Source organism: Ranitomeya variabilis, chromosome 6 (assembly GCF_051348905.1).
Source record: "Ranitomeya variabilis isolate aRanVar5 chromosome 6, aRanVar5.hap1, whole genome shotgun sequence".
Lineage (NCBI taxonomy): Eukaryota > Metazoa > Chordata > Amphibia > Anura > Dendrobatidae > Ranitomeya > Ranitomeya variabilis.
Window position 1 is genome coordinate 449,609,920 of NC_135237.1, and position 19,353 is coordinate 449,629,272.

The 19,353-nt window shown below is 41.4% G+C and overlaps 1 protein-coding gene across 3 annotated transcripts in view; it reads right to left on the reverse strand.

The window, feature by feature from the left end:
* The window catches only part of ST18 (ST18 C2H2C-type zinc finger transcription factor), a 447,256-nt gene that overhangs the window by 176,796 nt on the left and 251,107 nt on the right, over nt 1-19,353 (reverse strand). For all 3 annotated transcript variants that reach the window (XM_077270483.1, XM_077270486.1, XM_077270485.1), the window contains exon 6: nt 4,717-4,907. In XM_077270483.1, coding sequence (XP_077126598.1) covers nt 4,717-4,907 — 191 coding nt within the window. The remainder of the gene's footprint in view (nt 1-4,716; nt 4,908-19,353) is intronic.

Below are 19,353 nucleotides of genomic sequence, written 5' to 3' on the forward strand. Positions count from 1 at the left end.
ATAAGATATAAAATCGTCTTATAGCTGTGCACACTCAACTTTGCAGTTAATCTTAGAGAGATTATATAATGAAAGTCATGAGACTTTACAGGAATTGAGCATGAAATAATAATAGACTTGTCCATCATATAGTGGGTACGGAAAGTATTCAGATACCTTTGAATTTTTCACTCTTTGTTTCATTGCAGCCATTTGTAAATTCAAAAAAGTGAATTTTTTCACTTTAATGTACACTCTGCACCCCATCTTAACCCTAGAACGCATACCCATAGAAATCTACACATTCACGCACCTGGGGCTTTTTAGGCCTGTTTACAATTATCATGGAATAACTCAAATAAAAATACTTTTCAAAATTTATTTTACAATTGCAAGGTAAGAATGCATTCCAACTAGCGCTGGGGTCCGTCAGGAGGGGATCCGTAATGGATCTGACCTCCTGGTGACCCCAGCTAAGGCTGGCGGAATCCTGGAGTTACCAGGAGGTCAGATCCATTATGGATCCCCTTCTGGCGAACCCCAGCGCTACTGGGAACACAGCCTAAGATGTGTATATTTCAAAACATAATTATGTGCATAAAACAACAAAAAAGTAAGTAAACGGGCACGCCAAATATAGGCATTCTATATGCAATTTTTTTAAGAAAACATTTTTGGTTGTAGCAAACTTGGTGCAGGAATATTTATTTGTAACTTTACATATTCCCCCGACAATTCTCGCATATTATTTTTTTGGCTGAATGTTCCTTTCATACATTTTGTCCGCAAGTAGAACAGAAACGCTCCGATTTTCTTTCCTTCTTTGCTGGACAAATATAGCAGCGCTTTCTTTTTTTTTCTCTTTGCTCTGGATGTTCCAGAAAGCGTATTCCACATCGGATCATTGCCTCCGTAATTTGCCTTGATAAGCAAATCTGTGTATCAAATGTAAACCTAGTACAGGCCTGAAAGGCCCCAGGTGCGTGAATATGGGGTAGTCCTAAAAAAAGGTTGTTATACCATAATGTCTGTAACATAAAAATATATGAATAACTGGAAATTACTAACAACTATATACCTGAGGATTACCTAGATTTTCAAAATTCTAAATAAAGTACTTTTACAGAAAATAGAAAACAAGTAACCTGGCAGGCCTGCGAGGCCCCAGGTATGCGTTCTAGGAGCTGAAGAAAAACAAAACTGTAGTAATTTTTGCAAATTTATTAAAAAGAAAAACTGAAATATCACATGGTCATAAGTATTCAGACCCTTTGCTCAGTATTGAGTAGAAGCAACCATTTGAGCTAGTACAGATATGAGTCTTCTTGGGAATGATGCAACAAGTTTTTCACACCTGGATTTAGATTTGCAATTCTTCCTTGCAGATCCTCTCCAGTTCCATCAGGTTTGATGGTGAACGTTGGTGGACAGCCATTTTCAGGTCTCTCTAGAGATGCTCAATTAAGTTTAGGTCAGGGCTCTGGCAAAATTTTATGGCTGCCTTGAGAATCCATACAGGCTACGTCCCAGCTCCCTCTCCACCCTGTGAATTTTCCACAGTCCCACTGCACACTCTTCGAAAAACTCCACTTCTGCACCACATCCTCACCAATCACACCAATTAACATTTCCCATCGAACACCATATCTTATACATAGCCATTAGCTTTTGTTTTGGCCAAAATATTTTGTTTTTTTCACAGCAAGATAGACTCTTTAGCAGGGCCCTGCTCTAGTCTAAACTATTAAACAATTGGTAAAATATCCAATAATCTGTTTAGGTATATTTGTATTCATTTTTCTGTAAGGGAATCTTAAATATTACCACCATGTAGTGACCCACTAATACCACATACAAGGAACAAATACCGCCACACCATGACCATACCACATATTATCACCACATAGTGACTGAATAATACTACATACAAGGCAAAAATACCACCACACCATGACCACACCAAATAGTACCACCAAATAGTGACTGAATAATACCACATACAAGGGAAAAATACCACCACACATGACCAGACCATATATTACCACCAAATAGTGACTGAATACAAAATATATATGTATGTCCTCTTATCCTGACTTCATATATTTCCTCCCATCCTGATCTCATATATTTCCTCCCATCCTGCCCCCATATGTCTCCATCATGCCCCTCATATGTCTCCATCCTGCCCACATATGTCTCCATTGTGCCCCCCATATGTCTCCATCCTGCCTCCTATGTCTCCATCCTGTCACCTTATATGTCTCCATCCTGCCCTCTCATATGTCTCTATCCTGCCCCCTCATGTGTCTCCATCCTGCCCCCATATGTCTCCATCCTGCTCCCTCATATGTCTCCATCCTGCTCCCTCATATGTCTCCATCCTGATCCCTCATATGTCTCTATCCTGCTTCCCATATGTCTCCATCCTGCCCCCATATGTCTCCATCCTGCCCCCATATGTCTCCATCCTGCCCACATATGTCTCCATTGTGCCCCCCATATGTCTCCATCCTGCCTCCTATGTCTCCATCCTGTCACCTTATATGTCTCCATCCTGCCCTCTCATATGTCTCTATCCTGCCCCCTCATGTGTCTCCATCCTGCCCCCATATGTCTCCATCCTGCTCCCCCATATGCCTCCATCCTGCTCCCTCATATGTCTCCATCCTGATCCCTCATATGTCTCTATCCTGCTTCCCATATGTCTCCATCCTGCCCCCATATGTCTCCATCCTGCCCCTATATGTCTCCATCGTGCCCCCATATGTCTCCATTCTGCCTCCTATGTCTCCATCTTGTCACCTTATATGTCTCCATGCTGCCCTCTCATATGTCTCCATCCTGCCCCCTCATGTGTCTCCATCCTGCCCCCATATGTCTCCATCCTGCTCCCTCATATGTCTCCATCCTGATCCCTCATATGTCTCTATCCTGCTTCCCATATGTCTCCATCCTGCCCCCATATGTCTCCATCCTGCCCCCATATGTCTCCATCGTGCCCCCATATGTCTCCATTCTGCCTCCTATGTCTCCATCTTGTCACCTTATATGTCTCCATGCTGCCCTCTCATATGTCTCCATCCTGCCCCCTCATGTGTCTCCATCCTGCCCCCATATGTCTCCATCCTGCCCCCATATGTCTCCATCCTGCATCCTCATGCGTCCATCCTGCCCCCTCATATGTCTCCATCCTGCCCTCTCATATGTCTCCCCATATTGGGAATTTCAGTAAAAAAGAAAATTTTCTCCGTACCTGGCCATGGTCCAGCAGTATCCTCCTGACCCATTGAAGCGCGAATGCAATGGCACATGACATTGACATCATACACCGACAACGTGTGCACCGACGTCAACTGCCGGCATCTGATTGGCTGGCAGCTCGTATTGCAGTGCCAGAAGTGGGTCCTGTACAGCAATAAATAGCAACTGCACATGCATCCAAGGACGCACGTTCAGTTTCTGAGTGAACGGCCGAATCCTGTCCATGGGTGGGGCGGTGATGACGGGGGACCTGGGCTGGACCACCCTCCTTGCCGTGTCCCATATGCCAGTAAGGGCAGTAATGCCCTGATGGCGGCCCTGTATGCAGGTATTACAGGACCTTAGATATTTATGGTTATGACCGCTGATATAGTCACAGTTAGATAGCTAGTTGCTAGTGGTTGTAACCATGGATACTTAAGGTAAGGGCTGCATCTTTAATGATTGTGTGATTGTTCATTGTGGGGGGCAGTAATAGGTATAATGAAGAGTGTCTGATAGTATGTATATAATGCAATGTGTACATATTCAGCAATAAAGGACTTACTTTCTTGGTTCATATAATTATTTTCATTGTTTCTTATTGTTCATTTTTGATTAGTGATTGCTTCACACTTAACAAATAGCTGATGATATGCTTCCTGAAACCTAAAGGGATTTTTCACTACTATGTTATTGAAGAGCTATTCACAGAATAGATCATCAATATAAGATTGGTGTTTAATTCATCCCTGTTTGTAAACTGAGGAACTGAGCTACACAGCATCATGTTTTTAATGGCAGAGACAGGATATTGTAGATAGACTGATCTAAAGTTTCAAAACTTATAGATTTGGCTTCCCCTGGAACTGAGAGTAGCTAATTGGTATGGGTGCTGGTTTTCAGATCCCAAATGATCTGATATTGATGACCTATATCAATGATAAGTCATCCAAATTATAGTAGTGAAACACCCTTTTAAAGCAAAACTTGGATTACTAAGCAACAATAAAACCAGAAGTAAAGATACATGTATTTTTGTGAACATGACACTGGAAAAAAGTCTTTGTACTGTATTAGCCAGTAGATAAAAAATACACTAAACCCTCTACAGCCACTGAGGACTCCCAAGCTTTTACCTTTAACTATGACATCGAAAGCATGTATTTAAACGGGTTGTCTATTACTGGACTGTTCCTTCTTACCTTTTGAGGTGCCCCAGATAAAAAAACCAAAACAAACAAAACAAAAACACTCTAAAAGCATATTTTTAAAGATGTTGTCCATGTCACAGTTAAAATGCCCTAGAGAAAAAAAAGCACCTACCTCCCAGACAGGCGACGTTTCAGTGATGTTGGCTTTGGAACATCAATGGTTCAGAAGTTGAGTATGTTTTTTTTTTTAATTTATCTGGGGCACTTCAGCAGCTGAGAAATGGTTGTCCAGTATAAACAAACCCCTCACCAGATAGTTTTCTGTAGTTGTCATATTACATACCTGTAGTGGTGCAAATTTTTTTCATGAACTTAAAGCTCATCTGCTCAGGCTTGTCCTCACTGTCTTCTTCAAGTTCCACACTAGGATTATAGTGCTGGGGTTTCATTAAAAGTGATTTTCGTTTGTTGACGGAAGCAGAAGAACCCTGTTCTTGAAGTTTCCTTTTCTTTGACATAGTACAATTGTAAGCACTGTAAGGGGAAAATTGAGAGATATACAACTGATAAAGTTTTTCTGAATAATTAGGATTTTTGTTGTAATCTATGTTTTGTTTCTGTTTATTTCACACTTACATTTATCGTGCAGAGATGTTTACTTCTGCCTCTAGCACACTGCATATTAAATAATGCTTGGTTGTTAACTAAATACTCAATTCTAAATAAGAACATGTTAATCTATGATATTCAACTCTGAGCCAGGAACACACAGGATATGAAACTGTTTTATTTTGAAACTTGGATGTAGAGTGACGGAATGAATACATTTGTATATTTCCATCCTGTAGCAATACAAATTAGGGACAAATGTATGCTAAGCATATACACCTTACCCACTTACTTTAATTGCATATAGCATATACACCTAACAAACTTAATTTAAATTGGGTTTGCTTTGGAATTTGAAGCCAGTGAAGAGATTGACAGAGGACAGAGTCCGAGTAGTACCGAGGGGAGAGGTGAATTAATTTGCCAGCAGAGTTAATGACTTTGTGAAATGGTGTGATGATCTTAGCCGGGAAGCCACCGAGAAGGCTATTGCATAATTTGAGGTGGGAGATGATGAAAGCATTTGGATTTGTTTACATTGAGTTTAAGAAAGCATGATGAGAAAGAGAAGGATATGGCTGAGAGAAACTCTAGAATTATGGACAGCAGAGAAGTGGCATCTATTCCAGATTGGTAGATTTGAGTATCATCAGCATAGAGATGGTACTGGAAGCCATGTGTCTTTGTGAGATATCCCAGGCCAAAGGTATTCATGGAGAAGAGTAAGTGTCCATAACAGAGTCTTGAGGGACACCAACAGAGAGAGAATAGAATGAGGAGGTAGTATGGGAAAGGGAGATGCTAAATGTGCAGCAAGTGAGGTATGAGGATATCCAGGAGAGGGCAATCTCTGTGATACTAAGGGAAGAGAGAAACTATAGTAGGATAGAGTGGTCGACTGTGTCAAAACCAGTGAACAGGTCTATGAGGAGGAATCGTTAGAAAGGTCCTGGTAGTTCACAGCCAATTAATTCAGTTCAACTCACTGACGTCAGCGCGAGTGCTGTTACAACTTTCCCACAGCACTGACGCTGATGTCAGTGAGTTGTACTGAGTTCATTGGCTGTGAACAGGGCCTTTCTGACAGCACCGCTAGCGTGAGAACTTTCTCACGCTCACGGTGATATCAGTCAGGTCATAGGAGTTCACCACGAGAGACTGAGCAGCGGTAGAACACTCTGTTCAGTGTCTCTTCTGGATGGAAGGCTGTATAGTTGCATCATGCAACAAGGCTACCTGCCATCTAGATATAGCAGAAGTAGACCCGTCACGGGATAAATTAATTATTATCTTCTCCGCTGACTAGTAAGGAGTATTGTGGTTTATTATTTTAATTCTGTTACAGAAGACCATTGCTTTTGTGGACTGGGTGATGACATGAGTATGGGTTAATTTAGATTTATTAAAGAAGTCCGTGTCATCAATTAAAGGACTTTATTCTGGCTTTGTGTTTATTTACAATATAACTATAGGATTAGCAATGGAGAGGCATCTTATAGACGCATCTCCCTTAGTAACCCATGGGCTTGATGTCTCCAGACAATACAAAGGTGACATCACCCCACAAATATGAACCTCACTTGCCACCACCACAGGGCAAGGGGGAAGAGCCAGACAAAGGGACAGAATTGGCGCATCAAATAGATGCGACTTTTTTGGGACGTCTGTGGGTGGCTATTTTTAGGCTGGGGAGGGCCAATATCCATGGCTCCTTACCAGTCTGGGAATGTCAGCCTCAACTGTCTGCATTAGCTTGGCTGCTTGTCAAAAATGGGAGGACCCCATGCTGTATTTTTAAATTATCTACTTAAATTAGTAAAAAATATGGTGTGGAGATGCCTCTATTCTTAATAGCCAGCCTTGCTGAAGCTGACAGTTGCAGCCCGCATCTGTCAGTTTTGCTTGGCTGGTAATCAAACATACAGGAGAACCTCACGTCATTTTTGTATTATTACTAGTGATGAGCGAATATACTCATTACGCTCGGGTGACCTCTGAGTATTTTTTAGTGCTCAGAGATTTAGTTTTCATCACCGCAGCAGAATGATTTACATCTGTTAGCCAGCATAAGTACATGTGGGGGTTGCCTGGTTGCTAGGGAATCCCCACATGTAATCAAGCTGGCTAAGAGATGTAAATCATTCAGCTGATGTGAGGAAAACTAAATCTCTGAGCACTAAAAAATACTCGGAGGCCACCTGAGCGTGCTCGGTAAATCTCGAGTAATGAGTATATTCACTCATCACTAATTATTACTTATTTATAGAGCAGCCAGCTGAAGAATACTCTCAGCTCTCACTGTTATCAATTGAATACAACTCTCAACATTGTCCCCAGCATGAACAGGGGACCATGATGTGAGTTGTCTTCACTTCAGCTACTAGCTCTGAGAAACAGTGGGATGTCATCTCTGTGTCATCAGTGTTCATGTGTGCGAGACGTTTTGCGGTCAGTGCTGCTACCAGAAACACTGATGTCTGAAAGAGCCCTTAGTGAACTCAGTCATTTACTGAACTCTGGCCAATTTTTAGGAAAAATGCTCGGGAATCCAAACATGAATCCGAATGAGCTACATTCAATCAGAATTTGAGATTGGCAAATGTTTTCTGAATAAGTTCGTTCATCTCTAATCACCAACAAAGGCTTTTGTACAAAATATTAATTAAATTTCAGTTAAGCATGTTCAATACTTTTTCCCTGTGTGATTTCTCTTTATTACACATAACTTAATTTATGGACATCTATGGTTTGATTTCTTTGCCTGTGTGGATTGGAGGAGTTGTTACTGACATCTGGTGAGAATTTAATGTCATTAGCACCTTTAGAAAATATATTTACTTAGAAAATTGGAGATGTGTTGTATACTGATTTCACCCGTTGTGAACATGTTTGGTTGAAGGATCATAACCACGAGCATGATTAGGTAGGTGCGGCTGACTTAAACTTGTCAACATGTAGCTAAGGCAAGTATATGTATTGTGGTAGAGCAGCTCACTCAGCTGCACACGGAGATAGACACTGGTACACTGCGGCTTTAAGAACTTCCTTGGGTTTATTGTAGGCAGCATAAACCAAGATGTAGTAAAGAAAATACAGCCTTCTGGGCAAAACAGGAAACAAAATAAAATGCTGGCAGAATAAATACAGTCCTTCTGTATGCAGAGTTCCTCACGCTCACGGCTGACAGAACACATAGTGTTCATGTTCACTAGTCCATGCAGCACTCTCCTGCAGTGCTCCTTTCTCCAGGCACCCACTGAACACTAAAAAGCTCTTTCCTTCAACCATTTAAGCTCAGACCATGTGACTCCTCAACCACGTGACTGATCACATGACTGTGACCTCACCAAGGTCCTGCCAAACATAGAGGTGCTAGCTCTGTAGGTGGAGATATACGGAACATTCTCTCACCCGCTCTATGAAAATCCCCCAAAAAACCAGCCCATAACATATGTTAACTTAACCCTCGCAACACTTACTGTGCTGGAGGAAATATTGTAACACTCAGGATTTTATATCACTGACGCCATTAGGCGTAGTGAAACATATCTCCCCTCTATTACATTACCAGTGACTCTGTCACAGTATTAAAAGGCCTCTGTGCTGGCTGAAGCTTGGTCTATTCTAAAATCAGCCTGCAGATTATGATTGTTTGCACTTGTATCCCGACATATTATTTCCCTTAACTTTAGGTGTGGTCCAGTTTTTTGTGTTTCTATGGTAATGTATGCATTATATAATATGTGTTTATTAATAGATATTTTTAATCAGTTATCCCCAAAAATTATCAAAAAAACCTGTAGAATTATCATGTAAAAGGAATCTGTCACCATCTTTTTGCCACCTGATCTATGAGCAGCATAATATGGAGACATAAATCCTAATTCCAATGATGTGTCACTTACTGGTCTGCTTAGAGTATTTTAATAAAATTACTGTTATATCAGCTGTAGATTATCACTAGAGGACTAGTAAGACTGCTGCCGGGTGCTCAAGCATATTCATGAGCTCTGAATAACTCCACACCCACCACTGATTGATTCTGTATACACTGCATAGGCAGAAAACAGCCAATCAGTGACGTGGATGGGGTTATATAAAGCGCAGAAATCAGAGAACTGGTAGATCTGCAGCAGATAAAACATCAAGCAACAAGCAAGCAGCCCAATAAGTGACACATCACTGGAATTGGGGTATCTGCCTCTGCATTGTGCTGCTCTCAGATGGGATAGCAAAAGCCTAGTGATGTATTCCCTTTAAATATATATGAAGCTAGGGCTCATATATGTAGAAAATGTATTAAAGAGTTATCCATTTAAATGAGTGGGGTCAGTGATTTTATAATCCCATGTACCTGCTGAGATGCATTCACTATCAACAGGTATTATGCACTTGTCCTGTTATTATGAACAGACATGTGCACGATACCTGATGAAAAAATAAAGTAGAGTTATAGAAAATTATCTAAATTTTTTTTTATAAATGGAAGCATGCCATAAATTATTAATACATTATTAATGTTTTGATTCAAAGAACTTATGAAGAAGTTTATAGTTAATGTAATTTATTACAATGTGATATCAATTTCTTAATAGTAATAACTACCTTTAACCCCTTCCCGACATTTGACGTACTATCCCGTCGAGGTGGGGTGGGCCCGTATGACCGCCGACGGGATAGTACGTCATCATCGATCAGCGGCGCTCACGGGGGGAGCGCGGCCGATCGCGGCCGGGTGTCAGCTGCATATCGCAGCTGACATCCGGCACTATGTGCCAGGAGCGGTCACGGACCGCCCCCGGCACATTAACCCCCGGCACACCGCGATCAAACATGATCGCAGTGTACCGGCGGTACAGGGAAGCATCGCGCAGGGAGAGGGCTCCCTGCGGGCTTCCCTGAGACCCCCGGAGCAACGCGATGTGATCGCGTTGCTCTGAGGGTCTCCTACCTCCCTCCTCGCCGCAGGTCCCGGATCCAAGATGGCCGCGGCATCCGGGTCCTGCAGGGAGGGAGGTGGCTTACCGAGTGTCTGCTCAGAGCAGACACTTGGAAAGCCTGCAGCCCTGCACAGCAGATCGTCGATCTGGCAGAGTGCTGTGCACACTGCCAGATCAATGATCTGTGATGTCCCCCCCTGGGACAAAGTAAAAAAGTAAAAAAAAAATTTTTCCACATGTGTAAAAAAAAATAAAAAAAAAATTCCTAAATAAATAATAATAAAAAAAATATATTATTCCCATAAATACATTTCTTTATCTAAATAAAAAAAACAAAACAATAAAAGTACACATATTTAGTATCGCCGCGTCCGTAACGACCCAACCTATAAAACTGCCCCACTAGTTAACCCCTTCAGTAAACACCGTAAGAAAAAAAAAAAACGAGGCAAAAAACAACGCTTTATTACCATACCGCCGAACAAAAAGTGGAATAACACACGATCAAAAAGACTGATATAAATATCCATGGTACCGCTGAAAACGTCATCTTGTCCCGCAAAAAAAAAGCCGCCATACAGCATCATCAGCAAAAAAATAAAAAAGTTATAGTCCTGAGAATAAAGCGATACCAAAATAATTATTTTTTCTATATTTTAGTTTTTATCGTATAAAAGCGCCAAAACATAAAAAAATGATATAAATGAGATATCGCTGTAATCGTACTGACCCGACGAATAAAACTGCTTTATCAATTTTACCAAACGCGGAACGGTATAAACGCCTCTCCCAAAAGAAATTCATGAATAGCAGGTTTTTGGTCATTCTGCCTCACAAAAATCGGAATAAAAAGCGATCAAAAATGGTCACGTGTCCGAAAATGTTACCAATAAAAACGTCAACTCGTCCCGCAAAAAACAAGACCTCACATGACTCTGTGGAGCAAAATGTGGAAAAATTATAGGTCTCAAAATGTGGAGACGCAAAAACTTTTTTGCTATAAAAAGCGTCGCTGGTTTCACACTTGCGTTTTTGTCTGCAGCGTTTTTTGCACAAAAAACCGCATGCGTTTTTTCCCTATATTTGACATTGAAAACGCATGCGGTTTTTTTGTACGCGTTTGGTCGCGTTTTCAAACGCATGCGGTTTTTTTCTGCATGCGTTCATTTTCAGAAATACAACCTGCAGTATTTTCTTGCGTTTTTAAGCACATGCGTTTGTTTGCGTTAAAAACGCATGCATTTTTATCGAAAAAAAACAGAAAACACACTGAAAAGCCACCCACCACCATCAAGGTGATAAAGGGATCCAAACCCTAACCCTAACTCTACCCCTAACCTCACCCCTAACCGTTTAATGAACATTTTCTGACAGTCATAGTGCCACGTATTTCAGTGCCACGTATTTCAGTGCCACGTATTTCAGTGCCACGTATTTCAGTGCCACGTATTTCTGTGCCACGTATTTCAGTGCCACGTGTTTCAGTGCCACGTATTTCAGTGCCACGTATCACGTATTTCAGTGCCACATATTTTAGTACCACGTATTTCAGTGCCACATATTTCAGTGCCACGTATTTCTGTGCCACGTATTTCAGTGCCACGTGTTTCAGTGCCACGTATTTCAGTGCCACGTATCACGTATTTCAGTGCCACATATTTTAGTACCACGTATTTCAGTGCCACGTATTTCAGTGCCACGTATTTCAGTGCCACGTATTTCAGTGCCACGTATTTCAGTGCCACGTATTTCAGTGCCACGTGTTTCAGTGCCACGTGTTTCAGTGCCACGTATTTAAGTGCCACGTATCACATATTTCAGTGCCACGTATTTCAGTGCCACGTATTTCAGTGCCACGTATTTCAGTGCCACGTATTTCAGTGCCACGTATTTCAGTGCCACGTATCACATATTTCAGTGCCACGTATTTAAGTGCCACGTATTTCAGTGCCACATATTTCAGTGCCACGTATCACGTATTTCAGTGCCACGTGTTTCAGTGCCACGTATTTCAGTGCCACGTATTTCAGTGCCACATATTTCAGTGCCACGTATTTCAGTGCCACGTATTTTAGGGCCACGTATTTCAGTGCCACGTGTTTCAGTGCCACGTGTTTCAGTGCCACGTGTTTCAGTGCCACGTGTTTCAGTGCCACGTATTTCAGTGCCACGTATTTCAGTGCCACGTATTTTAGTGACACGTATTTTAGTGACACGTATTTCAGTCACGTTTAGGGTTAGGGTGAGGGGTAGGGTTAGGGTTAGGGCTAGGGTTGGAGGTAAAGTTAGGGTTAGGGTTTGGATTACATTTACGTTTGGATTAGGGTTGGGATTAGAATTATGGGTGTGTCAGGGCTAGGGGTGTGGTTAGGGTTACCGTTGGGATTAGGGTTAGGGGTGTGTTTGGGTTAGGGTTTCAGGTAGAATTGGGGAGTTTCCACTGTCCAGGCACATCAGGGGCTCTCCAAGCGCGACATGGCGTCCAATCTCAATTCCAGCCAATTCTGCGTTGAAAAAGTAAAACAGTGCTCCTTCCCTTCCGAGCTCTCCCGTGCGCCCAAAAAGGGGTTTACCCCAACATATGTGTTATCAGCGTACTCGGGACAAATTGAACAACAACTTCTGGGGTCCAAGTTCTCTTGTTATCCTTAGGAAAATAAAAATTTGGGGGGCTAAAAATCATTTTTGTGGGAAAAAAAAGATGTTTTATTTTCACGGCTCTGCGTTATAAACTGTAGTGAAACACTTGGGGGTTCAAAGTTCTCACAACACATCTAGATAAGTTCCTTGGGAGGTCTAGTTTCCAATATGGGGTCACTTGTGGGGGGTTTGTACTGTTTGGGTACATCAGGGGCTCTGCAAATGCAACGTGACGCCTGCAGACCAATCCATTTAAGGCTGCATTCCAAATGGCGCTCCTTCCCTTCCGAGCTCTGTCATGCACCCAAACAGTGGTTCCCCCCCACATATGGGGTATCAGCGTACTCAGGACAAATTGGACAACAACTTTTGGGGTCTAATTTATCCTGTTACCCTTGTAAAAATACAAAACTGGGGGCTAAAAAATCATTTTTGTGAAAAAAAAAAAGAATTTTTATTTTCACGGCTTTGCGCTATAAACTTTAGTGAAACACTTGGGGGTTCAAAGTTCTCAAAACACATCTAGATAAGTTCCTTGGGAGGTCTAGTTTCCAATATGGGGTCACTTGTGGGGGGTTTGTACTGTTTGGGTACATCAGGGGCTCTGCAAATGCAACGTGACGGCTGCTGACCAATCCATTTAAGTCTGCATTCCAAATGGCGCTCCTTCCCTTCCGAGCTCTGTCATGCGCCCAAACAGTGGTTCCCCCCCACATATGGGGTATCAGCGTACTCAGGACAAATTGGAAAACAAATTTTGGGGTCCAATTTATTCTGTTACCCTTGTAAAAATACAAAGCTGGGTGCTAAAAAAATCATTTTTGAGAAAAAAAATAAAAATTATTTTCACGGCTCTGCGTTATAATCTGTAGTGAAACACTTGGGGGTTCAAAGCTCTCAAAACACATCTAGATAAGATCCTTAGGGGGTCTACTTTCCAAAATGGTGTCACTTGTAGGGAGTTTCAATGTTTAGGCACATCAGGGGCTCTCCAAACGCAACATGGCGTCCCATCTCAATTCCAGTCAATTTTGCATTGAAAAGTCAAATGGCGCTCCTTCCCTTCCAAGCTCTGCCATGCGCCCAAACAATGGTTTACACCCACATATGGGGTATCAGCGTACTCAGGACAAATTGGCCAACATTTTTTGGGGTCCAATTTCTTCTCTTACCCTTGGGAAAATAAAAAATTGGGGGCGAAAAGATCATTTTTGTGAAAAAATATGATTTTTTATTTTTACGGCTCTGCATTATAAACTTCTGTGAAGCACTTGGTGGGTCAAAGTGCTCACCACACATCTAGATAAGTTCCTTAGGGGGTCTACTTTCCAAAATGGTGTCACTTGTAGGGAGTTTCAATGTTTAGGCACATCAGGGGCTCTCCAAACGCAACATGGCGTCCCATCTCAATTCCAGTCAATTTTGCATTGAAAAGTCAAATGGCGCTCCTTCCCTTCCAAGCTCTGCCATGCGCCCAAACAATGGTTTACACCCACATATGGGGTATCAGCGTACTCAGGACAAATTGGCCAACATTTTTTGGGGTCCAATTTCTTCTCTTACCCTTGGGAAAATAAAAAATTGGGGGCGAAAAGATCATTTTTGTGAAAAAATATGATTTTTTATTTTTACGGCTCTGCATTATAAACTTCTGTGAAGCACTTGGTGGGTCAAAGTGCTCACCACACATCTAGATAAGTTCCTTAGGGGGTCTACTTTCCAAAATGGTGTCACTTGTAGGGAGTTTCAATGTTTAGGCACATCAGGGGCTCTCCAAACGCAACATGGCGTCCCATCTCAATTCCAGTCAATTTTGCATTGAAAAGTCAAATGGCGCTCCTTCCCTTCCAAGCTCTGCCATGCGCCCAAACAATGGTTTACACCCACATATGGGGTATCATCGTACTCAGGACAAATTGCACAACATTTTTTGGGGTCCAATTTCTTCTCTTACCCTTGGGAAAATAAAAAATTGGGGGCGAAAAGATCATTTTTGTGAAAAAATATGATTTTTTATTTTTACGGCTCTGCATTATAAACTTCTGTGAAGCACTTGGTGGGTCAAAGTGCTCACCACACATCTAGATAAGTTCCTTAGGGGGTCTACTTTCCAAAATGGTGTCACTTGTAGGGAGTTTCAATGTTTAGGCACATCAGGGGCTCTCCAAACGCAACATGGCGTCCCATCTCAATTCCAGTCAATTTTGCATTGAAAAGTCAAATGGCGCTCCTTCCCTTCCAAGCTCTGCCATGCGCCCAAACAATGGTTTACACCCACATATGGGGTATCATCGTACTCAGGACAAATTGGCCAACATTTTTTGGGGTCCAATTTCTTCTCTTACCCTTGGGAAAATAAAAAATTGGGGGCGAAAAGATCATTTTTGTGAAAAAATATGATTTTTTATTTTTACGGCTCTGCATTATAAACTTCTGTGAAGCACTTGGTGGGTCAAAGTGCTCACCACACATCTAGATAAGTTCCTTAGGGGGTCTACTTTCCAAAATGGTGTCACTTGTAGGGAGTTTCAATGTTTAGGCACATCAGGGGCTCTCCAAACGCAACATGGCGTCCCATCTCAATTCCAGTCAATTTTGCATTGAAAAGTCAAATGGCGCTCCTTCCCTTCCAAGCTCTGCCATGCGCCCAAACAATGGTTTACACCCACATATGGGGTATCATCGTACTCAGGACAAATTGCACAACATTTTTTGGGGTCCAATTTCTTCTCTTACCCTTGGGAAAATAAAAAATTGGGGGCGAAAAGATCATTTTTGTGAAACAATATGATTTTTTATTTTTACGGCTCTGCATTATAAACTTCTGTGAAGCACTTGGTGGGTCAAAGTGCTCACCACACATCAAGATAAGTTCCTTAGGGGGTCTACTTTCCAAAATGGTGTCACTTGTAGGGGGTTTCAGTGTTTAGGCACATCAGGGGCTCTCCAAACGCAACATGGCGTCCCATCTCAATTCCAGTCAATTTTGCATTGAAAAGTCAAATGGCGCTCCTTTCCTTCCGAGCTCTGCCATACGCCCAAACAGTGGTTTACCCCCACATATGGGGTATCAGCGTACTCAGGACAAATTGTACAACAATACTAAATAAACAAAGGCACCGCGCCAACTAAATAAATAATGCGTAAATGTACACAGTGAGCATCTACCTGAACACAACGTGACGCACAATGAAAATATAAAAGGTAACAATAGCAGAGTGGATGCCTGTTATTTCCAAAGCTACCACATAGAGTACATGGCTTGCTATTAGAAGAGAAAACACACTTACTGGCTAATGATGTAGCTGTTTGTGAAGGTGGGAGCACGTTTTCAGGAGAGCTGCAGTAGTAGGAACAGGATCGCCAGCGGCCACAAAAGTGAAAGTAAAAATCCAGTATCCAGATTTGCGATGCCCAGGACAGAGTGGATGCCTGTTATTTCCAAAGCTACCACATAGAGTACATGGCTTGCTATTAGAAGAGAAAACACACTTACTGGCTAATGATGTAGCTGTTTGTGAAGGTGAGAGCACGTTTTCAGGAGAGCTGCAGTAGTAGGAACAGGATCGCCAGCGGCCACAAAAGTGAAAGTAAAAATCCAATATCCAGATTTGCGATGCCCAGGACAGTGACGTGGGGCGGCACAAACACCCAAAAGTAAAGGGAGCGTCCTCCCTGGTGAGTATGTGCCTGCCGCACACGTCAGGAACACCGCTTGCCGGCACACATGGACCAGGAGAAGCTGGTGCACAGAGCGGTGAAAAAGGGGCGTGGTAAAGGTGACGTCACCAAAACAAAAAAAAAAAACAAAAACAGAGGACGAATGCCGCACAGGACCACACCCTGACGAAGAAGGTCCGTAGACCTTCGAAACGCGTAGGCAAGTGTGGTCCTGTGCGGCATTCGTCCTCTGTTTTTGTTTTTTTTTTTGTTTTGGTGACGTCACCTTTACCACGCCCCTTTTTCACCGCTCTGTGCACCAGCTTCTCCTGGTCCATGTTGCATCGCAAATCTGGATACTGGATTTTTACTTTCACTTTTGTGGCCGCTGGCGATCCTGTTCCTACTACTGCAGCTCTCCTGAAAACGTGCTCCCACCTTCACAAACAGCTACATCATTAGCCAGTAAGTGTGTTTTCTCTTCTAATAGCAAGCCATGTACTCTATGTGGTAGCTTTGGAAATAACAGGCATCCACTCTGCTATTGTTACCTTTTATATTTTCATTGTGCGTCACGTTGTGTTCAGGTAGATGCTCACTGTGTACATTTACGCATTATTTATTTAGTTGGCGCGGTGCCTTTGTTTATTTAGTATTTTCCTTTATTATTCGACAGAATTAGCACAGTTACTGTCTAGGTACCTGCAGCCTTCTGCTTTATTCCCCTGGGAGCGCCGGTGTGTGTTTATTCTCTGGTTCCTTTATACAAATTGTACAACAACTTTGGGGGTCCATTTTCTCCTGTTACCCTTGGTAAAATAAAACAAATTGGAGCTGAAATAAATTTTGTGTGAAAAAAAGTTAAATGTTCATTTTTATTTAAACATTCCAAAAATTCCTGTGAAACACCTGAAGGGTTAATAAACTTCTTGAATGTGGTTTTGAGCACCTTGAGGGGTGCAGTTTTTAGAATGGTGTCACACTTGGGTATTTTCTATCATATAGACCCCTCAAAATGACTTCAAATGAGATGTGGTCCCTAAAAAAAAATGGTGTTGTAAAAATGAGAAATTGCTGGTCAACTTTTAACCCTTGTAACTCCGTCACAAAAAAAAATTTTGGTTCCAAAATTGTACTGATGTAAAGTAGACATGTGGGAAATGTTACTTATTAAGTATTTTGCGTGACATATGTCTGTGATTTAAGGGCATAAAAATTCAAAGTTGGAAAATTGCAAAATTTTCAAAATTTTCGCCAAATTTCCATTTTTTTCACAAATAAACGCAAGTTATATCGAATAAATTTTACCACTAACATGAAGTACAATATGTCACGAGAAAACAATGTCAGAATCGCCAAGATCCGTCAAAGCGTTCCAGAGTTATAGCCTCATAAAGGGACAGTGGTCAGAATTGTAAAAATTGGCCCGGTCATTAACGTGCAAACCACCCTTGGGGGTGAAGGGGTTAATGAAGAAAGAACATCAACTATAAATTAAAAAGAGTACATATATAACCATAATTTAATTTTATCCCACATAAAGAGAACGTGGATAAATCCAGCATCTTGCATTGCCCAGTCATTTATGAATTAACGATTGGAAAATGCCATTTGTATTGGTAAACGTCAGCACAGCTTATAGGGCAGATGTATTATTCAGAGCAGATGTATTTCTTAAATTTAAATAAACCGTTTTAATACTATATTTATGGCTTAGTGCTATAAATATTGTTTTTACACAATAAATGCCCATGTTTATCTGTTAATCCTCCATTGGGTAGTTATGGAATCCAAATCCACAGAGAATATGCAACTAAGTCCTTAAAGACTAGGTCAGACACACACTGTAGCCTTCTCAACAAATATGTACCCGTTTGCTAAATGTACATTGAGCTTTATAAATACTTTATATTTATACAGTTCTTATGAGCTATCTTTTAAATGTTAAACCAAAACAAATTAAGCAGAATTACTCTTTCAAGTTTCTTTCATAAATAATTTAAGGGCTACATTAATGCAGAAACAGAATGTAAGCAGGCAAGAACCTTAAAATATGGTAAATGTGAGCAAAGGTGAAAATATACAATATATATCAGGTTGATCTCTACAAATAAAAATATTGTTATTATATTATTGTCTATATTACTGTCTGTGTACAGTACACTGAAAGCTATGAGAATAGCATGAGATTATTGAACAAGGTGGCTCTTAGTGGATTTTATCAACATAATGACTAAACATGAACAGTGTTGGATTATTGAAATGCTATATAAAGTGCTCACTAGTATACAAAATTCCCTTGATTAAAGATAAAACACTGCTTTTATTAGATATACATTAAAAAGGTAAACAAACAACATATACACACATATACAGTGGGTACGGAAAGTATTCAGACCCCTTTAAAATGTTCACTCTTTGTTTCATTGCAGCCATTTGGTAAATTCAAAAATTCATTTTTTCACATTAATGTACACTCTGCATCCCATCTTGACTGAAAAAATAGAAATGTAGAATTTTTTGCTAATCTAATAAAAAAGAAAAACTGAAATATCACATGGTCATAAGTATTCAGACCCTTTGCTTAGACACACATATTTAAGTCACATGCTGTCCATTTCCTTGTGATCCTCCTTGAGATGGTTCTACTCCTTCATTGGAGTCCAGCTGTGTTTAATTAAACTGATAGGACTTGATTTGGAAAGGCACATACCTGTCTATATAAGACCTCACAGCTCACAGTGCATGTCAGACCAAATGAGAATCATGAGATCAAAGGAACTGGCCAAGGAGCTCAGAGACAGAATGTGGCATGACAGAGATCTGGCTAAGGTTACAACAGAATTTCTGCAGTACTCAAGGTTCCTAAGAGCACAGTGGCCTCCATAATCCTTAAATGGAAGAAGTTTGGAACCACTCGAAGTCTTGTAGACCTGGCCATCCACCGAATCTGAGCAATCATGGGAGAAGAGCCTTGGTGAGAGAGGTAAAGAAGAAGTCCAAGAATACTGTGGCTGAGCTCCAGAGATGCAATAGGGAGATGGGAGAAAGATCCACAAAGTCAACTATCCATGCAGCCCTCCACCAGTCAGGCCTTTATGGCAGAGTGGCCGGACGGAAGCCTCTCCTCA